The sequence below is a fragment of the Aristolochia californica genome, unplaced genomic scaffold, assembly GCF_029961685.1.
Source record: "Aristolochia californica isolate CCGP_79_NKW_82.1479 unplaced genomic scaffold, dmAriCali1.0.hap1 SCAF_2, whole genome shotgun sequence".
In the NCBI taxonomy this organism is placed as follows: Eukaryota; Viridiplantae; Streptophyta; class Magnoliopsida; order Piperales; family Aristolochiaceae; genus Aristolochia; species Aristolochia californica.
This window is the reverse complement of record NW_027181881.1, coordinates 1,741,006-1,767,627: the sequence shown is the minus strand read 5'-3', so window position 1 is coordinate 1,767,627 and position 26,622 is coordinate 1,741,006. Positions and strand designations below refer to the sequence as shown.

Genomic DNA, 26,622 nt, shown 5'->3' with positions numbered 1-26,622 from the left:
TCACGGACGTTTCGGTAAAAGTAACCTTCAAATTTCCAATCGGATCCGAAACCCGGCTTCGATTCGTGTAACAGGTTCGCATCTGGGTGATGTGACTAGAGTGGGCCCGGTTGGGCGCTTCTCGCATGACCCCGTGGACGATCGCATATCCGTCCATCAACTCACGGCTTTCTTTAGCGTTTACCAATACTAGGATGATCCGTTCCCGGACGCGTACCCCCGTCTGAAATCCAGTTAAACCATCGACTACAATCCGCTTCAAATCCGCCAAGCGAATGTCGTTTTTCTTTTTTCCTCCGAAACTGCTCAGTCCCCTCTTCTGAGAGAGGAGAGGTCAAATATTTTTCTTTCATCTTTCCCTCCTTTCCGAACACAAAACGCAGTCCCCTTGTTTCACCGCTGCTCTTTTTTTTTTTTTTTTCTTGCTTCTGCTGGATTCTGCTCCCGTCCTCGCTCCTTTTCTATACCGTCCTCTTTCGTTTCTTCGTCCCTGTGTTGTCTATATTCTGTTCGTTTTTGTCTCTCGCGGCAGGTTGTGGAGTTGTGAGCGATGGACGCGGGATCCGGACCGTACAATCCTCGGACGGTTGAGGAGGTATTCAGAGATTTTAAAGGCCGGAGAGCCGGAATGATTAAAGCTCTCACTACAGGTGCTTATTTCCGTTCTTGACCTCTTCTGTTGATGTGAATTTGTAGCTTCTTTTTTAACTTTTTGCTGCATTTTTTGGTACTGATATATGTGCTGCTTTTGGTTTTTGTGCAGACGTGGAGGAATTTTTCAACCAGTGCGATCCAGGTTAGGGTTTAAGGCTTGTGATTGCGTTGTGCTTGTGAAAGAAGGTCGTTGTTCTCGGTGGATTTTTTTTTCTATTGTCCGGTGGTTATGGTGGTTGACCAGCAAGTATTGTTCGAAGTTTTGGTCGGGATGTTTTACTTTGTTTGCTGTTAGGGTTTAAGCTCATATGGCGTGCTCTTTGTTGATTTTTGCTGCTGTTTCTGCGACTTCGTTGTCTTCATTTACCTCGGTTCTGTCGCTATGCAAATTATTTCTTCTGTATGTTTTTTAAATTTAAGAAGCATGTTTTCTTCTCTCTTTTTACTTGTTTTTGAAAAAATTAAAATGTCAGCTACACTTTGCAATATTCCGTTTCGAAGTATGTCGTGAAGTTCCAGTGTTTAATCGCTCTCATGGTAGGAAAGTGAAGTGGTTGGTGTACCGCTTTTAGACCAGCGATTCTTGAGTACAGAACATCATCGTTTACCCTTACGAGCTTTTAATTTTTATTATTACCGTTAGCCTCACCTATCTATACATTTTGCTTTTTATTTTTTATTTTTTTGTTTCTCATGTCCTCTTCCAAATGTAATATTGTCTCTCTGTAGTACTTGAGTAGCTAAGTGATGGTGTGAATATGTACGTGCTCTCTTGGGAGCCACATGAAGAAATATGTGGTGTTATTTAAAATTACTCCAAGTAAGGGAATTTCTCGAGATTGAATTAGTGTCTGTCTGAAAGGAATTGTCTGTTCTGGTCATGGTAGTGAGTTGAGATTTTAGGACACTGATGTGTGGATGTGAATAGAAATAATTGGTTACCAATTTTGTCTTCTTGCTAAATCTTAAGTTTTACTGTGGGCATTAAATTCCTTAATGGCAGTCTGTTTTGAACTCTAGTTTTTCTTGCATGCCATTTTTATGGATTATTGAAAGGAAAATAAACAACTTGAATGTGTTTTTGGATTATCTATTGTGGTTCTTGCTCAGTCCTTGCTCTTGAGTCCTGCATACTTTGAAGTATTAGTGTTTTTAATCAGTTAGATTTATGAATTTGAGACTTTCTTATGCTGCTTGTTGATCATCAGGACTAATAATTCTGATGCCATTTTGGTTTTCCAGTTAGTCTTTTTTGTTGGTTGATTTAAATTTGTGTTCACTTAGTGGTATTCTTTGTGCTTCAATCCAATAGCAATTTATGCTACCTATTTTTTTAGTTCTATAATTTTTTTTGGCTAGGCAACTTAATAGTGGCATCACATTTTTTTGCAGAAAAGGAAAACTTATGCCTCTATGGCTTCCCAAGTGAGCAATGGGAAGTAAATTTACCTGCTGATGAGGTCCCACCTGAGCTCCCTGAACCTGCATTAGGCATTAACTTTGCTCGAGATGGGATGCAGGAGAAAGATTGGTTGTCTTTGGTTGCTGTCCACAGTGATGCCTGGTTACTTGCTGTGGCCTTCTATTTTGGAGCTAGATTTGGGTTTGATAAGAATGACAGGTGATTTTCTTATCCATATCATTGAAGAAGTGAGTTGTTCATGTAGATATCTTTTTATCTTCTCTGAATGTTTAGCTGTATTTATGTTTGTTCATTTATCTTGTTGTTATTGTCGGTTGTAACATGTAACTTTATTTCATTGTTCTAATTTATTTATTTTTAGTGTGTTTCTCCTTTTCTATTCATTTAGTAAGATAAGAATTTTTTTGTACTAACTCCAAAATTTCCTCTCAAGTTTTGTGGAAAGTTGTAATTTATAGGTTAAAAGGGTATAGCATGCAAAATTTTGTAGAGAATCTATGTTTAGTCTCATTAAGTACTTCTAAAAGTGAAATTGATAATAGGCTTCCAAGTGTTTTAATTGGTGCAGTTTACTCAGATAAGATCCTTAATCATTACGTAGGATGTAGATGACGCTGAAAAAGTGAACAAGGTTATTTACTCAAGTTTTTCTTATTTGTGATTCTCACTTTGTGCTTACATGACCTCAGTAGTAAGCAATCACTGAATGAGTTGGCTGTGTTCATTTTCTTTTCTTTTTTTTTTTGTTTTTTTAATTGGCCGAAGGAGGCTTACCTTATCCAAATTTGTTTTGATTATTTGATGCGGCATCCCTTGGGTGAGGAAGTTAGCTATTTAAAATGCCTGCCTATGTCACTCAAGGTTTGAGTTGTGACTAATTGCTATTTTACAAAAAAAATTGAACTAAGCTGATTAAGATGGGGAACTTTGATCTGCTGTGCTCCTAAAATTTGAGAATTTTGGAGAATATACAGGATAAAAAAATTTCTTTTCTTTTCTTTCTTCTTCCACTCTCTCTCTCTCTCTCTCATTTTTGAACTGTTGAACCCCTTATCGTAATGAGCCTTGTAAGTTGAAACTCCACACCATGAAATGCCTCCTCCATGTGGTCATTAAGTCCACTATGCTCTACAGAATGTGTAGGAAGCTTGGTATATTTTGCAGTAGAAAGAAGAAAAAGGCCTTTGCACAAGGTTGATACTCAAAACTGTCCTACATGTTCACTTTTAATCTTTTCTCTTGCCATTTCAAGAACATTTTTTTATTAATTTAATTATTTGATTGGTTTTGAGGGTTAGTTGATATGGAAATCTCTTGTGTTCAAGCAAAAATTACAGCTAATTTTGTTCAATCACCCAGGTTTTTGGTATGGGAGTCTTCTCACTAGTGGGATACCGGTATTTTTGTAACGATACTTTATGCTACAAGCCTAGTTTTTTTAACAAAACTGGAACAATTTATATTTTCTTCATGTTGAAGTTCTATGCTGTAAGCATGTATTACACTTAGGATTTGCTACTTCTGTAATCTCTTTAATGTTGGAGGGTCGTTGATGAGTTTAGATACTTGGTGGCTATTGGACACTGAATTCAATGTTGTTCTCTATCATTTATTACCTCCATTTCTAGGTTGATTGATTTGTCCCTTGCTTTAGTTAATTTGTTAGGTTCTGTGTGTAGTAGGGTGACTGTGAGAATCGAAGAATGAATTTTGGTATACATTCTTGAAGAGTACAACCTAAACAGTCTTCATGCTAATGAGAAGATGTCTCTCAAGGACTTGATCTTTCAAAGAAGGGTTTCTACTGATATTTTTTTCTTACTAGCAGTTTTTTAGGGCTGTATTTCAATTTTGTCAATAGTTAATAAACCCATTTGTGGGTGGGATGGGGTATTTATGTTATTTAGAGAGTAAAAATAAGTGGAGGAAATTCTGTTATATGTTTTTTGAAATGGAGGGAATTCTGTTATATTGCAAGTGAATCGGAAGCAAAAGTTGTTTAATTTGTTAGAGCTTGACCCCTCTTGAATCAGTAGTTTGGTCTATCAAGTCCTATGATGGATTATTAGTAATTTTTCTATTTTATTATTCGTTGTTTTTTCGTTCTCCTTTCTTCTAAATTGAAACTTGTTCTTGTGGGATGTTCTTTTCTTCAAACCTGCATGACTTGACCTACTTCAATTTTTTTCTTGTGACAACTTCTATTTATTTCATACTGGTCCACTGACGAAGTGCTAGGTGTCAAACTTCTTTTGAAGTCAGTCAGTTTAGGATTTGGTTTCCGATCCGGTTGGTGTTCCGACTGAATGCGTATAACTCAGAGTTTCCTCTATTTGTTGAAGTGGTAGAAGGTCGTTGTCTGGATATTCAAGTATGTTTTGTATTTCTCTGAGGTGCTTGTTGTCAAAGTAATGAAGCTTCCTGCACTTGCCAAAATGAAATCCCCATAGTGGTTGGGGTTAAAGATATTAAAGTTCTAAACAAAACAGGCACACAACAAGCTGGGAAATCAGTTTGCAAATTTATTTTTGAAATTTCTAATAGTCAAACTTCGTAGAAGAAAAGGTGGACTAGCTTGTAAGTATCTAAATTTGTCAGGCATATTACTTTTTCTTGAGCATTTTAGAACACTTTGTTCTCTTTCTTTTGTCTTAAATACGAATTTTAAGTGTGACTCTGAGTGTAGCACCATGAAGAACAGCTTGGATTTGAGTGAACCATGTTTTGGCCTCTGGTGAATGACAACTCACAATAAGAACAAATTTGTCGACTATCATAGATCACTATTATGTTCTATTGAGGTAATACTAGAATCTTGAGCGCAGTTTAAAATCTCAGTTGGGTTCTTTTTTTAATGTTTCTTGAGCACAGCTTAAAAGCTCAGTTGGACTCTGTTTTGGTGTGCCATGATCTTTGTGACTGAGTGATAGAATGATCACAAGGTTGTTTCACTATGTTGAAATGATAGTGACATGTTCTCAAGATTTAAGACTTTTGAATATATATTATTTTATATGAAAATTACTTACAGGTCGAGTTTATTTATTTATTTATTTCTTGAAATGGTCAAAATTTTAATCCTTGGGAGTTTTACATTGATAAGTGCAAGTTGTAACATGCCCCTACATGTGATTCTAGAAATCTGTTGCAGAGATGCACCTATGCTTATCTTTACTTGTTTCAAATACTATGTGGGAAAGAAATCTCTGCTGGAGTCTCATGTCCTGGACAGTGAGAATTTTTTTATTGGACTTCAAGTAAATGAAATTCCGCCTTTTTTCTAAAATTATTACTTTTGTTATGACCTGGATTGTTTGTGTTAGCTTTCACTGTCTTATTTTTCTTTTTTTTTGGATTTGGATGGCTATTTCTAATATTTTTGGCTTGGACTGCCTTTCATTGGATTGTCTATTGAAGATGTTGATCTTGAGGGGCTAAAAGAAGTAAAGATGCTTTCCTGTATCTAAATTCTCAAAGTATATTTTCTCTTTTTAACTTCTAACTGCTTTGATTTTGTCATATTGTTTTTTGGTTTGATATGGAAGGAGATGAAGTTAACATCCTAGGGCATTATCATGCTCTTTGTTTGATTAAATTGTCTCAGAAATTTGTATAATGACGAGAGATTCTGGATATTTGACTTGTTTGTTTCTTCCCTTGTATGGTTATTTCTTTCACTTTGGTTAATGTTTTCAAAGAGTGGAACTAGGGTTGAGGGTTTTTTTTCCAGCTGCTGACTAATAACTTTGCAACTCCAATTGCATGAGGCAGCCTAAAGGCTGGCTGTGGGTGTTGTATCTTCATGGACTACTCACTAAGAATTTGGCTTCGTGGTAATTGTTTGAGACCTTTCTTCTTCAATGAATTGTTAATCTCACTATGTTCATGTTATGTTAAGCATCTAGTGGTATCCTGATTGGTCTAACAATCAAGGGACAACTCAATGGATTGTACATATATTCTGCCTCATTAAAAAGATACATTTTTCTGAGTTGTTGATCTGGATTTGCTTTATGTGCTAATTATGTTTTTGATCTTTGGAGCTTTCGTTTTGTGCGAGTGATTGATGATGTTTCGGTGTCACAGAAGATGTGGTATACCTGTGTAAATGGAGTTAAATGTCATATGGGAGAAATATATTGCCAAATCTGGTGGTTCAAAAAAATATTGCAAAATCTGTAGTCATTTCAATCAGTTGTATATCCCAATGTTGAGGATTTAAGGTGCTTCTTAATATGCAGCTAGTAACTGAGCTTTCTGACATGTCATCTGGACAAATGGTAAATTCTTTTCTGCTACCGTATGATTGTTCAGGAAGCGGCTGTTTAATATGATTAATGAACTCCCAACAATCTTTGAGGTTGTGACTGGAACTGCAAAGAAGCAAGTGAAGGAAAAGTCAGGCACAAATCACAGCAGCAACAAATCCAAGCCCAACACCAAAGCGGTAACGAGTTGTCTTTTTATTGTCTTTGTTGCAATTATTTTCTATAATTTTGTGCTTCAGTAAAATCATCTTGTACACTTCCAAGGATAAAAGTTATGTTCTTACTATTATGTTCTATGACCATCAGCGTGGTTCTGAATCTCACTCGAAGTACACAAAAAGCATGGAACAAAAAGAAGAAGAGGACGGTTTGGAGGATGAAGAGGAGGATGAACATGGCGAGACTCTTTGTGGGGCTTGTGGTGAGAATTATGCATCAGACGAGTTCTGGATCTGTTGTGATATATGTGAGAAGTGGTTCCACGGCAAATGTGTGAAAATCACTCCGGCCAGGGCTGAGCATATCAAGCAGTACAAGTGTCCATCCTGCAGCAACAAAAGAGCGCGCCCCTAATGGGGGTTAAGCTGTCTGTGTAATTGAGGGTTCTGCTAACTGTCTAGTTTTCATTTTCTTTTTAAAGGGAAGTGATGGTCAGGTTTGTTGTTCTTACTGTCGGGTACGTTGGTCCCAGCACGTGTATGATACTCCTGCCTCTAAAATCTCATAGTTAAAGACTTCAATCTCAAATTGTTCCTAGTGCCCAAGAGTTCCCGTAAAAATACTATGAAAAACACTTTTGAGGCGTTTTTCTTGCGTTTCTTCATTCAGAGTATACCTTTTGACCGTGTTAGCTTTCTCGTATTTTCTGCATTTTGGAACATTAGATAGATAAGTATAGACACAAAGATCAATAGAGTTCACCAAAGACTGTACCCGAAGGACGGAGACATGCGTAAGAATGCTGGATCATCTTCAAGTGATTGCCTAAATCTTTCTCAGGAACCTGCAAACCACAAAATCGTCGATTTCTGGGATGGGAACGCATGAGAAACACAACCAGTATAGTCCAAACATGCTAAAACCAGACCCTTGCATGAAAAAGACTGAAGCGACGATCCAGGTTGATAGAGAAACAAAAAGGTCTTCTGCACGAGGAAAACGAGTGAGAATGGGCCAAAGGTCTTTTCGTCAACTTTCAATTCCATTCACGTAGACAGTAGACTTGGACTTTCTGCTTCTGTTTCAACTGTTCAGATACAGTTCTTGCCCTTCGGCTGTGGAAATCTCTGGAACTTCCAGGAAAGGGATACGGCAGCATTGTTTCCCTTCGTTACGTTTTGAATTTTGCTATGCATGACCTTGTTTTTTCCAGTTCTTCTCCAAATTCAGCTGTATCTCGAATTTTTATTTTCAACATTTTCAAAATAAATTCAGACCTGTGGAATCGGAAAATAAGACAACTCACCGAACAAAACACTAAAACCAGGGAAAAACCTTAGTAGATAGCATAAACGGGTGGAGTATTGGTTAACCATTTGAGTACCCCACCAGTTAGTAGCTTAGAGAACGATGAACCAATAAGGTTGGTGTGTTAAACACAAATATGAGAAAAATGATTATTTATGTCGTGGTCTGATCATTAGTACATAAAGCAACAATTTATATGACTTGTATTTTGATGCAAGAATAAGTGTTAGAGTGAAGATGGAATTCGTAATATATATCCATCATGGGTTTTTACTTGAAACCTAACCCATGTGGTCTGTGTTTCCTACCGATGAAAAGGAGTAATCAAGTGAATGTATTTCTATTCCTTGTTAAAGTATATTTTAAATTGAGAGAGCAATTAGAACTGTCTATTTTACTTAAAATTAGGGGGGAGTTAGTCAATGAAGTTTACGCATATTATGTAGTTCATTCAATTAGGTCGTGCACCAATGCTAGTGTCATCTGAAAAATATAGGTAATCGTCTTAGGCTAAAATCGTGGAATCATGATTTAGCCCAAATTTTTGAATCATTCACTTGAAGCAAATTTTCAGGATGGGTCTTTCCTCCCCCAACAAAATATATTTTCTCTCTCGCGCTCTCTTCTCCCTCTCAGCCTTCCTCCCCCGAAATTTTTTTTCTCCTACTCTCTTCTTCCTCTCGTCTTTGCACTCCCTTCAGCTTCTTTCTCCTTTCGTCTCTTCTCCCTCTCAACCTTCCTCCCTCAATTTTTTTCTCCCTCTCGGCCTCCATCGTAGAGCCGCCATTACCGAGCCGCTGTCGCAAAGCCACCACCGCCGAGCCTCTATCGCCATTGCCTATTGCCGCTTCATCGTAGAGCCTCTTGGCCTCCCTCTCTTATCCCTCTCGGCGTACCGTTGGAACACCGCCTCCATTAACATTGCCTGTTGGCCCGCCGTTGTCTCCCTGCCATTATCAGCGCTGTGAGGAAGACGTCGTTGTTGATTTAATTTCCTAAATTAGGAAAAATTAAACCAGCATTATTTATTCATTATATTTATTTTTTAATTACTGTATTATATTAGTGATTTAATAGTGGTAATTAAAATATTATTAAATCAAACATTGGATAAATTATTTTGGTTTAATTAACTTATTTTTATTTTGGTTTAATAAAACCTATTTTCTGCCATTCCCCCCTACATTGATGATTTTAATATTAAAAGCACGAACTCGTTGTTATATTCCAAGGCATAAACGTTTGCTTTTATGCTGTAAATTGTGGATTATTCTTAGTAACTCGATTCATTTTTAAACATTGTTTTTCAAGTTTTATTGATATATATATTATATTATTAGTAATCTATCCTGGGTTATTAATAAAATTATTTATTTATTTATTTATTTATTTATTATATTTATTAATGTTATTACTATATTAAATTAGAAATTTAAGACTAGTAATTAAAATATTTTTAAAGAAAGCATTTGATCAATTATTTTGGTTTAATTATTCTATTTTTATAATTAATTAAACCAATTATTATTTTTAAAAAATATATATTATTAATTAATACTACGTAAAAAATCCATCTTCTATTTTTTATAATTTATTATAGTCACACGTAATTATTATATTATTTTATAATAAATTGTAATAATTAATTAATATAATATAATATTTCATTAATTAGTATATTAATATATTTTAATACTACATTAAACCACTTTTTAGTATAGTAACCATGTTTATTTTGGTTAATTATTTTTTAGGTATATGTTCTACGTAAGTATATTATAAAAGGTTACTCATTCTTTTGTTTACATCATTATCTTATTAATCTGAACACCCAAGAAAGAATTAAAATTGAATCAAATCATTGCCTTGAATTTAAAGTCTAACTTCAACTTCAATGTTAACTAACCCCCAAGTAAATGCGAGACAAAGACATAACAAAGAAGCATTTCAAAATCACATTAATTAGATCAATGTGAAGACAAGCGATATCTTTGAATGGTTTGGATCCATATGCTCATACTAGTTTCACACCTGGCCCTCACATCAGTCTCTAGGAATCAACTTCAAAAGCTTTCACACTTTTCTTCACTTGTTCTTCCAAGGAAAACGGAAGGACCACTTTCTCTATCACACCAAAATGCTCAACTCAAGTCTTTTAATTCTCTTAGGAATATTATTTTTTATTATTAAAAAAATTGACAAAAATAAATAAATTAAGTAATGCAATCAAGATTTTTTGACTATTTACAAGAAGGGTATTTAATTTTTCATATTTAAAATGTATTTAAAATATTAATCACGATTTTTTATCATACTAATATATATATATATATATATATATTTATCAAATGAGACTTCTAGGGTGCACTTTATTTGTACAATTTCCTACCGAACAAAATGCACCATAACTATGTCGATGAGACAAAACTGACCGTAAAAGTGTTGCTAAATTATTTGGATAAAACAAAATGAATAAATTGCTTTGAGACAAATTTGAACAATTTTTTAAAGTTCTTGAAAGAGATTTATTACCATAAGGCAAGTTTCCTATAGAGAGAGACTGGGTCCTATATTACTTTAAAATTTATTTATTTATTTATAATTTATTTACCTTTTTTTTCTCTTTATATTAGGGCTAAAGAATGATTTTTTAAAAATAAAATATTTTATATCCTCATTCTAAAAAGAAACAATAAATTTTAAAAAAGTATTTCATGTCTCCCCTTTAAAATAGCTAATTTTAAAAAAAATATAATTTAAAGCAACTTTTAGTTGTGCCTAATTTGAAGCCAAATACCATCAATATAGGAAATAAAATTAAATTTTAATATTAAATTATATTATTTTGTTTGGTCTTGATTGACCCACTAACCTACTTGTTTCAGCTCAATTAATTGGATTTTCTCAGAATTTTACTATCTTTAAAACCAATTTATATCAACCAATCATTAAATATATACATTTTTATTTTTTAATTAATAGATTATATTGCTTAAATATAAAAATAAGAGAATTGAGAAGTCGAGTTGGACGGTTGGAGTTGGCCGTGATCACCACGGAGTCGGACCAAGGAAGATGTATGGAACCCTCGCCCTTTTGACTGGGAAGCCAGCCACGAAGCTGGGTGTCCTCTTCCCCTCCAATACCATTGCATTCACCTGCAACTAACCTAACCTTTCTCTTCTTCACTAACCAACCCACCCACTCTGCGTTTTAGATGACTTGACCATTGACGCGTGCTCCGACCAAGATAATCCCCCCCCCTTCTCACCTATAAATACAGAAGCCTCCCGCCTCAACTCGGCAGGCGACCAACTACGGAACTTTCCCAGTAAACTGTTCTCAGTCTTCCTTTCCCTTCATCCTCCGACCAGCCAAGACATGGCCTCCTCCGACCTCCCTATTTCCTGCTCCGCCCCGCATTGGAAGAAGGCCGCCATCGCACTTGAGGGCACCCACTTGAACGAGGTTCGCCGAATGGTGTCCCAGTTCCTGGACTCGCAAGACGTCCAGCTGGAGGGCACTACCCTGACGGTCGCCCAGGTGGCCGCCATCTCCCGTCGACCCGAGGTCGCGGTCCAATTGGACGAGGCGGCAGCGAAGGGTCGGGTGTCCCGCAGCGCTGCTTGGGTGGCGGACAACATTGCTCGGGGGACTGATATTTACGGGGTCACCACCGGCTTTGGGGCGACCTCTCAGAGGAGGACCAACAAGACGGCGGACCTCCAGACGGAACTGATACGGTTTCTTAATGCCGGCGTCGTCGGCAAGGAGACTCTTCCTCTGAGCTACGCCAAGGCTGCCATGCTCGTGCGTACCAACACTCTCATGCAAGGGTATTCGGGGATCAGATGGGAGATCCTGGAAGCCGTGGCAAAGCTCATGAACGAGAATTTGATTCCGAAACTGCCGCTGAGGGGAACGATCACTGCTTCCGGCGATCTTGTTCCTTTGTCTTACATTGCCGGTTTGCTCACCGGCCGTCATAATTCTAGAGTGGTGACGAGAGACGGGGAAGAGATCACTTCCGTGGAGGCGTTGAAGCGGGTGGGGATCGCCGGCCCTTTTGAGCTGCAGGCGAAGGAAGGACTGGCTCTGGTGAACGGGACAGCGGTGGGCTCCGCCGTGGCGGCGACCGTCTGTTACGACGCTAACGTGCTGGTCCTTCTCGCCGAAGTCCTCTCCGCGATGTTCTGCGAGGTCATGCATGGGAAGCCGGAGTACGCGGACCCGCTGACGCACGAGCTGAAGCACCACCCGGGCCAGATCGAGGCCGCGGCGGTCATGGAGTTCCTGCTCGACGAGAGCGATTACATGAAGGAGGCTAAGATTAGGCACGAGAGGGATCCGTTGACGAAGCCGAAGCAAGATAGGTACGCGCTGCGAACTTCGCCGCAGTGGCTGGGGCCCCAGATCGAGGTGATTCGCATGGCGACCCACTCGATCGAACGCGAGATCAATTCCGTCAACGACAACCCCCTGATCGACGTCGACCGGAACATCGCCCTCCATGGAGGGAATTTCCAAGGGACCCCTATCGGCGTCTCCATGGATAACCTGCGTATCGCCGTGGCTGCTATAGGGAAGCTCATTTTTGCGCAATTTTCGGAGCTCGTCTGCGACTACTACAACAACGGGCTCCCTTCGAATCTCAGCGGCGGGCCCAACCCGAGCTTGGACTACGGTCTCAAAGGGGCAGAGATCGCCATGGCCGCCTACTGCTCGGAGCTCCAGTACCTCGCAAACCCCGTCACTACCCACGTCCAAAGCGCCGAACAGCACAACCAAGACGTGAATTCTTTGGGTTTGATCTCCGCAAGGAAGAGCGCCGAAGCCGTGGAGATCTTGAAGCTCATGTCTTCAACTTACTTGATCGCGCTTTGCCAAGCTGTGGATCTCAGACACCTGGAGGAGAACATGAGAGAGTTCGTTAAGCAGATAATCGTACAAACATCAAGGAAGACTCTCTACTCTGACGACAACGGATCCCTCCTGGAAGCCCGTTTCTGCGAGAAGGAACTATCGATGGTCATCGACCACCAACCCGTGTTTTCCTATCTCGATGATCCCACCAATCCTTCCTACTCCCTTGTGCAACAGCTGCGAGAAGTTCTGGTTCAGAGGGCACTCAAAGGAGAAAAGGCGAACAGCCAGGAGGGCTACGCGGTGTTCAAACGGATACCCATTTTTGAAGAGAAACTGAAGAGAAGTCTGGAAGAGGAGGTACCTAGAGCGAGGGAGAGATTCGATGCTGGAGAATTCCCATTAGCGAACAGGATCGAGAAGTGCAGAACATATTCCATCTACCGATTCGTAAGGAGTGAAGTGGGAACGGAGCTTCTGAGTGGCGCGAAGAAGGTGAGCCCCGGGGAACATATCGAGAAAGTGTACGAGGCGATCGAGGAAGACAGACTGGGCGAGGTGCTGCTTGAGTGTTTGACGTCGTGCCGGGCTTCCGCGGGCACGAACTGAGATCGCCAGGTCCCTGGTCATCCCGAGAGCAGCGGCGTCCCCTGCTGCAACTTCTGGGAGGAAAATCACAGTAAACTTCGAACGGAGGATCGAGACGACGAATCGGAGAAAAGAATAAAAATTGAAAGGTAGTGATTGATAGAGTAGTACATGTAAATGGGTCTGTGATATCTGTTTTGAAATTTGGAATTACTCAAAAACTTCAATATGTATTTTTAAACAAAAAAATAAATTTATATTTGGAATCAGTGGTTCTGTTTTGATGAAACATTCCATTTTCGTAGCTCCCTCGTCCGAAATAATTGGAAAAGAGTAATCTCCTTCTCTTCAAATCAAATTCCCACCACCATTTTTTTTTTGTTCTCCCTCCTTCGAGATCTCCTTCTCTTAATCTTTGGCTTTAATTTGTTTTTTGCTTGTTGCTAGTTTCGGGAAACCCAGGCCAAACAGATCGATTGAACCGGTTTATTCAGATCCGGTCCATTGTCCAGGTTACACATATCAAAGACTCGGAATCGGGTCAAAACCCAGTTGACCAAGCCGGGTTGGATAGTTCAACTGATGAACCAATCGACCTAAATTGTCAAACCCAATTTGGTCAACTGGATCACCCGCATGGGAGAAGAGTTCTCTCCCCATGATAATGCAAACCTGGACAGAGGGGGAGCACTAACGTCCTCTCCGCCCTCTCCGCCCTCCTTGTTCTGAGTGGCGACAGAGGAAAAATTCTCCAGCCTCTTAGCCGTCGCAGATGGGCAAGATATCGAAGGATTTCTCCTCCATTGCAGAAACAAGCCCAACGGAAAGGGGAAAAGCTCCGCCCTCCGCCTTTCTTGTAGAGGTAAATTGTCTCGAAGGACGACAAAGAAAACTTGAAAATATTGAAGTGACACGAATCACAAGAAAGGAGTCGGTCATTCAGAAAATTGGGAAGAATGCCTAGGTTCGCAGTGAGGCAGCTTTTTTGTTTCATGAACTGATCTTCTCTGGTATTCTTCCTGCTTTATGGCTTTATCAAGCTATTTTTTTCGTTTCAACGACTCCTCTTTAACCAAAATCTGTCTTTCTAAGCTCGAAAGCAACACAAAGAATGCAATCAGGGAAAGTAAATAACAGTATTGGTTCTGCTGCGAATGCAGTACGTTGTGGGAAGTCTGAAATTGAAGGAATTAAATTGCAGTCTTTGCAGTTTTGTTGGATCGAACCGGGTATCGTTTCCAGTGACGAAGATTCCTTCGGTTGAAGAAGACTCCCTTCTCAGATGAATTTAACAAAATTTGAGATTCACAACCTAAAACCTAATTTCGACCTAGTCCCCATTCTCATAACCTTGTCTTGTAAACCGATTAAATTCGACTTATTTCAGTCTCTTTCTCGTAAAACTGATTTAAATTCAACTCATCCCTCCCCATCCCTTCCATCTCTACCCCCCTTTCATATTCTCATTTAGAGAAACCCATTTCACTGATATTTATGGGATCATCAGCCGCTTTGGGTCGACTTCTCATGGGACGGCCAACAAGCGGCGGAACTCGAGACGGAGCTGATATGGTTTCATAACGCCAACGTCATGGGGAAGGAGACTCTGCCTCTGAGCTACGCCAAGGCTGCCGTTTGCACCAATAGTCTCATGCAAGGGTAGTCCAGAATCAGGTGGTGTTACTGGAAGCCATGACGAAGCTTATGAACGAGAATTTGATTCAGAAGCTGCTGCTGAGGGGAACGGCTATTGCTTCTGGCAATCTTCTTCCTTTGTCTTATACTGCCGGTTTGTTCTCATGCTCGATATTTATAACATTGATATCAGCTATCTTATCCAAATCCACAAAAATCTGAAATACCTAGTGGCTATGACAACATGTTAAAACAAATGCCTTACAAAAATATCGGTGTTGTACACAAGAAGAGTGCAGGGGGGGCGACTCCTTCAGCCTATTCATATCATCTGCTGATGAAGGTCAGCGGCCTGCTGAGCTAGCTCAACAACCATAGCTTCATCAAAAAACTTATTGATGCTCACGTCCTCACTCATACCCTGAAAGCAGAAGGTAAACATATTATTAGTAACTAGGGGTCCTCGGCCTCTCTTGCAATCAATATAGCTAAACTGCTGATCAAACAGAAAAACAAAAAAAAAAAAACAGTTAGGTCTAATAAAAAACCTTGTCAATATGGACAATGTAGACACATACCTTCCGGCGCCTGGTCTTAACCATGAACTCTCGAGCAAGATGCTGAATTGGAGCCGGTTCTAGAGGCCGGAGGACTATGCTCTTATCCAGTGGATCACCAGGAACGATAGCCCAGTGATCAAAGACTGAGAGACCAAATGCCTGCCCTTGAGTATGGTAGCGCAAGTCCGTCTCAAAGCCAAATGACTCTATAACAGGAAGAAATGCCTGAAAATTTCCCAAAGACATTTCAGTAGCATCTAAGATGTCATCCAGATTTTATGTTTGAACCACAGACCTATTGATAAACCTAATAGGTTTATTTAGCAAATATTGATGAATGCCTAGGTTTACTTGTCAATTATTTATGAATGATCAGAAATACCTTAACAAGATATGCAGGTGTTCCTGGCTGTGGAACATCAGCTGTCACATGGCCACGTCTACGAGATAGCACGGTATAGATTGCAGAGACACAGTCCATGGGTGTTTGAATCTGAAAGAACAATGAAGAAATACTCATGTTACCAGACTTTTGAGTTTCTGCTTTTCAAAAACGAAAAAGGAAGAGATCGAGCATTGATTTATCATAGCAAACTTTCCTTTCCATGTTCTCTCCCCTTGTTCTATAAATACCAAAGTATTACCTCCACATAGTATACGGGTTCCATTAGCCTAGGTGTTGCCATGAGGAAAGCCGAATATGCAACCCGCCTAGCTGTAGGAATGATCTGACCACCACCTCGATGCAGTGGCTCGGGAGCAATTGTCGCATCAAGAATATTGAATTTCACATTTCTGATGGGCTCATCACAAAGTGGGCCTTCTCGAGCTCCCCACTGGAACCTGTACAAACACCACTATTACAGAGATCCAAATTAAAATTGGAATACTGAAGCAATTTACTTACCCCTGCACGATCGAATCCTTGACAGCATTCAGCAAATTCTTGTCAACTTCACTAGGAAGAGTGTCATCTAACAGAATATTTGGTCCCTGTATGTGGTTTAGATTGAAGCATTAAAAGAAAGAGAACAGTAAAAAAAAACTGCAATAGTCCACAAACTTGAGCAAATTCTGGTTACACTAGTGGATCTTTGAAGAAAGCGATACAAAACCTGCTTGTCCGGCCCAAATGCCCATATGGAACGTGCAGCAAGAAGATCCCATTCATATTTGCTTTGAAAAAAGTCACCAAGTTTCCTCCTTGGCCAGTCAATACTAACTACACCATTCTCTATATCTTCAGCCAGTCCCCTTTCCAAGGGTTCAGCAAGCTGAAACAAAGCACATTATGAATTAGAGAAAAAGCAAATCAACAGAACCAGTATGATGACAGAGATCTCTGAAATTATTGAAGCATAAAAAGCGTAGGAAAAAAAAATCAAGGCAAGATGCTACTACCATTGTGATTTTATTCTTTTTGTTGGGTGTTTCTGCAAAACATTTCATTGATGAGGACTCCACCACCGTCTCACAGAAGGAAACAACTGGATCTGCCACCTAACTCAATCAGACAAATTTTCACAAATTTTCCATCAAACATGTTAACAAGTGTATTTAAATTCTGAATACCCTATAAAATAACTTATCTAGCACAGTTGGCAAATGAGTCACAAAGTGGATACCTTCACTTCCACTTCAGAATAAAGTTCTCGAAGATCTTTCATGATCGAATCCAGGTAAATCTCCCCAGTTCCTAGAATTGTGTGCTCCCCCGACTCCTCAACCTTGGTAATGGCAAGAGGATAACTTTTACTGATCTTTCTAAGGCCCTCCACCATTTTAGGTAACTCACTTGGATTCAATGGTTCTGTTGCAGTTTTAACAACAGGCAAAGTGTTAAATTTAAGTGGACGAAAAATGTACACCTCTTCATCCAAATCCATTGGACATAGTGTTGCGGTTTTCATGATTGAAGCATCCACACCCTCAATGAGAACCCATGAACCTGCAGGTGCCTTGCTAATAGGAATCCTATAGCGTGCTTGATACACCCATAACTTAGTTACTTCTTTTATAGTCATATCTTCTTCATCATCAGGAGAATAACCCTCTCCAAGCACTCGTATTGTCTGACCCGTCTGGATTGTACCACTGTAAACCCTACCAAAAGCATCAAAGACGCTACAATCACTCTTCGGGTAAAGTTTGGTGATATTAACCATAAGAGGACCATCAGGGTCACAGTCTTTCATCGCTTCTACAAATGAGGAATCTTGAGGGCCCGTATATATGTGCTCTATTTTGTTAGCTGCAGCTGCCTTTGCAGAAGGGATATGCTCCACAAGCATATCAGTAAAGCCAGTCGCAGTCCCAAAGACAGAACTACAGGCCAATCTCAGTAAAGGTCGAACATTCAATCTATAGGCTGAGTTGCTGAGGGTGACACCAAGTTCAGCAAGAGTGGCCTCTACACTCTTCTTATGCTCTCCAATAACCTGGCTATAAATTTTATATAAAGGTTCAAGAATAAACTGCACAAAGGACCTTTGTCCTCCATTCATGGGGGGCTTCCTCTTGAATTTCCTGTCTTCGGGATGATAGTACATGTCACCCCAGAGGCGTTTTGCAAACTGACCAGCATCAAAGGGGATACCATGAAGTTTCACATAGAGCTTGGCAAAGGATTGAAGAGTGAAAGACCATCCTGCACTAGCACTGGCAAAGCAGACATTTCCAGCCGCAGGATCTACAGTTTGGATTCCTCCAGCTTTGGTAGAGAAAGATGAGATAAGATCATTGATAACCTCCAGAGTGTGCCTTAGCTTGTGGTAAGCATCAATTGGTGGAAGCTTGAGTTCTGTTATAAGCCTGTCAACCTTGAAGAAAAATTTGCCTCCTTTAACATCTAAACAATCCAGAGAAATTACAAAAGGCCCATGACTGAGGGATTTGATGAAATATTGTATATGAGTGTTACCTTATTGATTACAACTACAATAGGAAGCCTTTCTTGAATAGCATGTCGTATGGCTCTCTCCGTGTTAACCTGCAAATATCAAACAATGGCAGAAATTTCATACACAAATAGTAAGTAACCAACAACATATTGTCAGTATTTCAGCATTTGCCATCTGAGTAAAATCTATGTTTGTGCCTATTAACAAGCCTGATAAGCCTGTGACATGCACAATATTCACTCAAGGTAGAACAAATGAGCAACTCAAATCCTTTAAAACTGTGAACCTATACACCCTGATACAAGAATTTTCTGCTAGTCAATTTCCAATAGGGAAAAACAACCAGAGTATGAGATAATTTAATGACAATTCCACATCCAAAAGACTTGTCAAAAGTATTAAGAATAAGAAAGGCAGTACAATATTTCTCTTTTGAGCAACTGGGACAACAGGATGCTTGTGTCCAACATTGTCAGAAACAGGCATACATAATTAGCTGATTACCAGTTGAGTTGCTTATGCTTCACAATGTTATGAAATAGCAAGACCATGCACATCACAAGAGTATGATATGCATGCCACACATACATGGTGCAGAATGGATGATAAGCAGCAAGATTATACGGTAAGATTATACAGTGTGCTTATTACATTTCATCATAATAAATTTTGATATGATGTAGCAACTCGCACATAATTCCATGTAACACAGAGGTAAAGAGATGACAAATTTATGGTTCAAACCTATCAATTTACGCTTTTTTTTATCATGTTCCAATTTTGAGTATATTACAACCACTTCGGTTGCAAAAATGTCTCCACACAAACACCTACCATAACTCCTTCGGCAGCATCTACAATCAATACTGCACCATCAGCCAGCCTGAGAGCAGCGGTCATCTCATCGGAAAAATTAACATGCCCCGGAGTATCCATGATATTACAGAGGTAGGATTTTGCATTACTATCTTCCAGTACAAGAGACATTGGAACTGCTTTAATTGATATCTTTCTCTCTTGCTCATCAATCCTTGTGTCCGTGTACCTCATGTGTTTCTCACTGTTCTGGTCAAAGGTCGAGATATGGTGTGTCTGCTCCACCAACATGTCCATAAAAACTGTCTTACCATGTTGAAGGTGGCCAATTAGGGCAACATTTCGAACAAGAGAAGGATTGGACATGAGTCCTAGAAGGAACTGGGTAGATACGTAAGTAGATGAATCCTTAACACCCACTTCAAATTTTATGTTTCTGACAGGTTTTATAATTGGCTGTTCAAGAGGTTGTTCATCTTCATCCATGACTAAGGTCTCAACATCTTCACCATAAACTTCTTCTGCAGTAGGGTAGTACTTCTTGTCTTCAGCAAGAACGATCTGATTATCAACATCCATATCAGCAGACATGGTTAGCCACCCATTTGGAGGGGCTGCAGTAGCCTCATCATCGGAGCCTTCTGCTTCTTCAGTGGGCTTGTCAACATCCTCTTCTTCATCTTGGGAATCCTGATTGGACTCCCGGTCAGAATCAATTTCTGGCCCAATGTAGTTACCAAATTCATCGTAAAGACTGTCGTCCATTTGGAAATTTCAGCCTGTAAGGTTAATTGCAACTGTTACAAGAGAGTTTCAGACGTCATCAAATCAAGCAAGTAATACGGTACTTTCAGAAAAAATAAAATTTCAAGTCACAAACACAGGACATAATTATTCAGATAAACCATACTAAAAATAAAGAAAGCATAGTAAATTGAGACATAAATAATAAGAAAAAGGACGTTCAAAGGGTAAAAAATTGTCAAAGCATATTTTCTTTATTTTGTTTTTTGACATGTAAAAAAGGGTCGAAGAACTAGAGCAGTATATGGATAAACCTTCTGAGCATAAGCACCTCTATACAACAACAATCTCATCCACCACAGCTCAAAAATGTGTCAGCCTTAGTCCTTCATGGAAATCAAAATCCCCAAAAAATTAAGAGAAATATGTATACTTTGGTAGAAAACCATTCAAAATTCATCCTCTTACACAGGGAATTTGATGTTCAAGGAGATTTGATTCCCAAGAAGTGAAGTCCCTGACAAAGAATCTCCAGTGAATTTTCAAACATTTGCTTTTCTCCATTAACTGTAAGGGTAAGAGTCTAGATAGAAAGAATATTAGTTAATAATTTAGAAAGAGAAGGATTTCCTTAGCAAAAGTGAATGTTACAAGTAGTATCAGGAAGAAGCTGACCAGTTTTGCCTTCTGGCTGAGAGCAATTTGGCAGGAAAAAATCACCAGATGATAGAGAGAGTTCTTTGATTAGAGCAGTGACTCAAAAAAAGTTTTCAGTGCCACTAAAGAGTTCATTTCAGAATGCATTTGCCTATCAGTATCACCAAGTGAGGCAACATTCATACAAAAATTTGGGGTTGCTGGGGAATTTCAAGAAGGGATAAAACGAAGGCAGATTAATTGGCCTAACCTCATCGAGGGGTGGTGTGTGGCAATGTTTGATGGGGCAGCAACTACTTCATACTCCGTAGAAGGGGAGTGTGTATATTATGGACTATTAGGGCAGGCAGTAATTGCTTCATACTCTATAGGTAGAGGAGGGGGGTGTTTCAGATATCATTGTTGAAGAAAAAGTAGCTACATTTGTCTGTTATTTAATAAATCTATTGTAGATACACGAAGTGGAGTTTCAGGGAGACTGGAAAATAATCTTTTCTGAAAATGGTGGTAGCTTTTATTAATCAACTGAGCATTAGTGATACAACATAAAGTACGATATTGGTTACAAACAACTCAAGTGTAGGCAAAGACAAATGATCTCCGGATGCCCCATCTTTTGCTAGTTGGTCAGCATCTGAGTTAGCTGATCTTAGAACCTTGAGGCAGGCTATTAGCCAATCAATTGTTATGTTCATAATCTCATCAAATATGTGCATAGCTTCCATGGGCCAACCATCACTTTGTTAGCCCAGCCTATAACCAGTGTTGAATCTTCCTCTTATAAAGGGTGTACCGAAATGCAGTTTGTATAACTTAAGGCTCTAGTTTCTACCTCGTTTCAGCTGCAGGACTCTGTTATGTGCGAGTATACCAATGGATGAGGATTGGCTTCCACTATTCTACTATTCATTTCCGGCCGTAAGTGCCATGGCACTGCACTTTATAGATACCGTACTTACGCAAAGACCAAGAGTGTTTGCTACAAGCTCAATATAATGAAGAAGCAAAGATAATTATCAACAACTTTAATGGAGAAATGAAGCCCCCATGGAGGGTGAACCAATTATTGGAGACAGGACTAGTTTCTTAACAAGGCTTACTCACCTATTTAGAGAAGTGAACACTCTACACAGAAGTCAGAAGGGTGACTTATTGGGCAGGATTTTATTCGATTCAGTTCCCAAGGAGGGGAAGTCTTATATATGTTACGAATATGTATGTTTTAAAGCTGTAGCAAATAATGATTGTGTAGTGATAGACAATTTCAGTTGTTAATGAATACCAGGTCAACCAAAAAAAAGAAGAAACTTTGAAATGAAAGCAAGGAAAAAAAGGTGGAGTAAAAAGGTGGAGATACTACCTGAACATCACAGAGAAAAGGACCCAGAGAAAGAGGTGCTTGTTGACAACAAAGAAGCTATAGCCGCAGCTGAAAATGATATAAGTTGGAGTCCGAGTTCTAGTTCTAAGTGAACAACGAGATCGAACCACAAACCATTGAGAAAGGACCAGAGTTTTTTATAAGACATAATTGTGATTCTAGAGAGAGAGAGAGAAATAGAAATAAGGTTTTTCTTCGTCACGACTTTAACTCTTAAACTATTCAAAAAGACAACCTGCATTAGCTACTTTAAAAAAGGATTAATTAAAAGACAATTTCTACATGCAGTCCTTTTAGATGATTTATTGTTTAATACAATCAGCTAGATGCGTACTTCAGGATATGGTCAAATTTCAACTAAGGGCAACAAAATCCATTAAAATTAGGGTAAAATAGTTATTATGATATTTTATACAAACATATTAAAAAAGAGATACAGTTAATAAAATATAAAATAACGATGATTTCAAAAATAGTAAAAGTAAAATAATATAAATGCAAAAAACAATTTTTTTGCTAAAAATGCATCAAATGACAACTTTCAGTCTAGTTGTTGTAAGTTTCAATTTGATGAGATAGTACATGTTCATTGTTTGAAGGTTATGGTTGTTACTCACATAGATCATCTTCATAACATGCTACTTGTTGAAAAGATGGAATAGGAATGCAAAGAAAGGTAAGATTAAAGATAACTGTGGGTCTGTTATACAAATAAAGCCAGAGAGAGCAATAGGGAGGGCACTTTGCATATCTATACCGTAACATGTAAAGATAGAGTCAAGAACAGCCATTACAGAAGAGTCACATGCATTTTTCACTCAAATAAGCCAAAGACTACTTGCAGAAGTTGATGAAATTGTGGAAAACGTGGCACAGGGTGAGACTACTAAGAACAGAAGTAGACAGTGACACATCGCGAATGGATGTGGAACCTACTTTAGCTGGAAGAAAAACGGCTAGTAAAGACCCAAATTGGCGTGGGCTCATAGTGCAACAAGAAAAAAGGGTATGCTTGAACAAAATACACCAAATAAGAAGTGTCGAACAACAGCAGAAGCATAGTATAGCAGCTAGTCTTTCTTTTCTCATGAAAATCAAGCCCAAGCAAACCTTGCACAGGTAATTGTTTACTCCAAATTATTCCTAATATTATTATTTAAAAAGTAAGACCAAAGACCTGGAGTACTGACAATCACCTTTACATATCTTATAGGGGACCAATGACTTTCAACGCTTTAATGCACATTTGACTATGACAAAACTCCTACATGTTTGTATCATCATTTTTTTCTTGTGACTACATGTATGAGCTCATATGCTAACTTCTTGTATTAGATTAAGTAGCAAGCTCCGACAAGCTTAGGCAGTTAAGAAAGATTTTCATTTCCATATACCCCCATGGCAGTTCTCAACTTTGACAAGGTAATAATTAAACAAAACCTATAGGAAATTTACTACTTAAATGGCACCCAATAAGTGCTTTAAAATGCTTGGGAAATTGTCCCAACAGGAATCTTGTTTCCAGTTGCAGCAAAGAAGTAAGTCAGAAATTAAATCTACTCGATTGCAGGGTTGAACTCGTGTATGTCATTGTGTCGTGTGAAAATAGGCAAACTTGATTTAGTACTTCCCCCTTATTGTTTTGGATAATACAAGTAATCCGTATTAGTGCTGTATCTAAAATAATTTTTTTTTTGTTTTTTGAGAAAACAATCACTCTAACTGGATTCAATTACCAGTCACTTGAGCTGTGGGAGCCAGTGGAGTGAGAATAATGACATCAGTAGCTCATAGAGAACAATCTTACAAGTTTTTCATGCATGAAAAAGGTTGCATCAGACTGCCATGGTTAATCAGTGAAGCTTTCGAAAATATTTTTTGTGGCAAAATATTTTTTACATGAGCCACAAAGATATAGTATTTGTTTTTATTCTGATAGGTTTATGCTGAGAAAGTGAGCATAATTTGTTACCCCATGACATCCAACTCATATACTTAACCCCATTCTGTGAGTTGCTTCCAGCAAATTTTGATACAGAGTGTGTGAAATAAGATTTTCTTAAAAACTCTTGTTATGCTGTTAGTTCCTGGATTTCCTATAATGGAAGTTTCTTTTCTGGAAGATTTACTTGAGAAGAAACAGTTTGAAACAGCTTCACCTTATGAAAATAATGAAACAGTTCGCTAGCTAAAACGTCCTTTGAGTTAATACTGGAGAGGATTATAATCAATTAGCAATTGGGTTCTACGCTGTCAATCATTTATGTGTTGCATTCTACAACAAGAACTTGATTTTAGTTTAACACAAACAAACTTACAGTTAAACTTACCACAAAACAGAAATGTGTCTCTAGTAAGACCTAAAAAAGCCTATTCTTGTAGAAATTGTGAATACAAACTATGCAAGGTTTCATTGTTATTTTTCATGTAGATTTTATTTTTTACAAGAGACTAGTCTACATGCGTGGAAAATTATAGGATAAGAGCTCAAGAATTTTCTAGATTACTGGGTGCAAACTTACAGTCAGAGAACAACCCCCTTAGAAACCCAAAGAGACATCATTACTTTCCTCAATTATCTGAATCAGCATTTGAGTCAATAAATATTGTAAGCACACTCAAATCTTCAATAACTTGCACCCACATGCTTCTATGACCAGTTACCAAATGTTGCCTGTCGGGGCAGGTGTTGCTTGTCCCCCACAAGCGACACATGCATGCAGCACTTCTGGGACAGATAAGAATGTAAAAGGTATATAAAGGGAACAGAATAAGCTATTCTCATATACTTTTCCGATAAGATATAGCTTTTTCTGTATACTGTTTTACCCATTATATTCCACATACTTTTATTTACCCAATTACCAGTCTGCAAAATGGATAGTTGGGTAAAGAAACAGAGTAAAAAGTATTTACTTCAGAATCTGTAAAAATAAACTAAATTATAAAAATTTGCATCTTTATATTATAGAATCTAGAGCAGTGCCACTCAGATGTGTAACAAATTTATTAAACATGTTAAAAAAATCCTTAAAAGAAGTCAAGATCATATAATATTTCAAATACACTCAAACAAACATCAGCACTTCAGAGTACTCCACTACAAAAGCCGTTTTTTAAAATAAATTACCCAAATTTTCCTTACCACGTAATGAGTAAATCACCACAACATTCCGATAATCAAATGCTAAAGTTTTAAAATGCAAGTCTTCAACTTACAAATCAATGAAATAATACATACTTTGAATTCAAGTTATTCAATAACACAAACAAATTACAAGTTCAAGCTCCTAGACCTTCAAATTTGAAAAAAACATAGAATAAGAACTCGCTAATTCTTATGAATCAAAATTTGGACAGAAGATGTGTAGTTTGTAGCTTTTAATCACAATATTAGGTGATTTAATGCTCTGACAAGAGAAAACAGTATGTAGAAAATATAATAGAAAAGACACCAAACAAAAAAGAAAAAAAAGGGAGACCACAGAAGAACCTTGCGGGGAAGGGAAGAAGGCCCTGCCCCCACTTTTGAACGTATAGAGAAAAGGGGGGCGAAGCAATCCCCCACTCTCTTGAACTCAGGTCGGATGAGAGAGAGAGAGAGGCACAGTCCGCATTTCGATTCTAAGAACAAAAAGTAATAAAATGAAGTAGGACTTCATAACCGAGAAATTTAACTGTCCCAGAATGCATACCTGCGGCCTGCTAGTGCTCCGGAGACGATAACAAACACGACAGAGACTGGGAGGGATACCCGCCGCTGGGAGACGAGCAACTACTGAGAAACGTAGGAACAAACCCTGTTGGTCGGCGTCCGGGTTGGGTTCGCCTCTCAGCCGAAGGGTCGAGGGATCGGGAACGAAACAGAAAATTACTTGTTGACAACAGGGAAGCTGAAACCGTAGCCGCAGCTCAATAAGTAGGAGTTGGGAGTGCTAGGGCACCTACGTGAACATACCAGTGTTTTCACTATTATTGAGTAGTATCTAGGAAGACAAAAAAATCGAGAATCTAGAAACAGCAAGGGTTTTTCTTCTTCAACATTCGCTTAGCTCTAGAACTATTTAGAACGAGGGCCTGGGTTTTAGCTGCTTAGATTTAAATTAAATATTTAATTATATATTTATAATCCTTTAAATTTTAATTTTTTTCACTAATTAAACTAACAAAAATACCATTGGGAGGCATGTAGAGGAAAATAAAAAATAAAAAATAAAAGATAAAACAAATTTATTGTTAGTGTGGAGAGAGAATGTATTATTTTATCATTAATTAAAATAATATTTACCATATATCACCTGATATTGTTAGTTAAATATTAATATATTACTTTTTTTGTATTTTTCTTTTGTATTTGTCTGAAAATGTGAGACCTTTAAATAACAAGATTAATGCTATTATTGTATTTATAATGTGCATTTGAGGGCTATCAAATACCCATGTAAGAACAAGTAAAATTCATATTTTGATGAGTTCAAGATATACAAATTCAATTTTGGATTTGTAATCCCCTTTAAAATAGTGTTATATGGTGACTTAGCTATGGAAATTGCTCACTCATGTGAGTGGGATTTGATGGGTGTTACCATATTTGATATATTTATGAATTTCAAACAAAATAAAATAAAATATATTCAAGTTTTAAATTAACAATAACATGTATTTT

General features: G+C 38.3%; 3 protein-coding genes across 4 annotated transcripts; 2 read left to right on the top strand and 1 right to left on the bottom strand.

The window, feature by feature from the left end:
* Positions 1-287: 287 nt before the first annotated feature.
* LOC137955431 (PHD finger protein ALFIN-LIKE 4-like) lies at positions 288-7,085 on the top strand. The gene is made up of 5 exons (XM_068802366.1): positions 288-650; positions 764-796; positions 2,047-2,275; positions 6,392-6,524; positions 6,652-7,085. The coding sequence occupies exons 1-5, from the start codon at positions 551-553 to the stop codon at positions 6,916-6,918; spliced, it is 762 nt and encodes a 253-aa protein (XP_068658467.1). The 5' UTR covers positions 288-550; the 3' UTR covers positions 6,919-7,085.
* A 4,108-nt stretch (positions 7,086-11,193) lies between these two features.
* Positions 11,194-13,427, top strand: LOC137956630 (phenylalanine ammonia-lyase-like). The gene has a single exon (XM_068804193.1). The coding sequence runs from the start codon at positions 11,194-11,196 to the stop codon at positions 13,282-13,284; it is 2,091 nt and encodes a 696-aa protein (XP_068660294.1). The 3' UTR covers positions 13,285-13,427.
* A 1,586-nt stretch (positions 13,428-15,013) lies between these two features.
* LOC137955959 (110 kDa U5 small nuclear ribonucleoprotein component CLO-like) lies at positions 15,014-25,976 on the bottom strand. Of its 2 annotated transcripts, none has more exons than XM_068803201.1 (11): positions 25,652-25,976; positions 19,193-19,971; positions 18,379-18,447; positions 17,084-18,277; positions 16,860-16,958; positions 16,574-16,732; positions 16,366-16,451; positions 16,103-16,301; positions 15,841-15,951; positions 15,477-15,683; positions 15,014-15,319 (listed from the first exon to the last, which is right to left on the bottom strand). In XM_068803201.1, the coding sequence occupies exons 2-11, from the start codon at positions 19,937-19,939 to the stop codon at positions 15,221-15,223; spliced, it is 2,970 nt and encodes a 989-aa protein (XP_068659302.1). In that variant the 5' UTR covers positions 19,940-19,971; positions 25,652-25,976; the 3' UTR covers positions 15,014-15,220. The 2 variants fall into 2 exon arrangements, with proteins under 2 accessions (XP_068659302.1, XP_068659300.1); XM_068803199.1 differs by having other exon boundaries at positions 19,193-19,953.
* Positions 25,977-26,622: the final 646 nt, after the last annotated feature.

Coding starts and splice junctions, on each gene's coding strand:
- LOC137955431 (XM_068802366.1), top strand. CDS start 551: ATGGACGCGGGATCCGGACCGTACAATCCTCGGACGGTTGAGGAGGTA. Junction 651..763: donor GATTAAAGCTCTCACTACAG/GTGCTTATTTCC, acceptor GTTTTTGTGCAG/ACGTGGAGGAATTTTTCAAC. Junction 797..2,046: donor TTTCAACCAGTGCGATCCAG/GTTAGGGTTTAA, acceptor ATTTTTTTGCAG/AAAAGGAAAACTTATGCCTC.
- LOC137956630 (XM_068804193.1), top strand. CDS start 11,194: ATGGCCTCCTCCGACCTCCCTATTTCCTGCTCCGCCCCGCATTGGAAG.
- LOC137955959 (XM_068803201.1), bottom strand. CDS start 19,939: ATGGACGACAGTCTTTACGATGAATTTGGTAACTACATTGGGCCAGAA. Junction 16,959..17,083: donor ATTCTGAAGTGGAAGTGAAG/GTATCCACTTTG, acceptor TGATTGAGTTAG/GTGGCAGATCCAGTTGTTTC. Junction 15,952..16,102: donor AACCCGTATACTATGTGGAG/GTAATACTTTGG, acceptor TTGTTCTTTCAG/ATTCAAACACCCATGGACTG.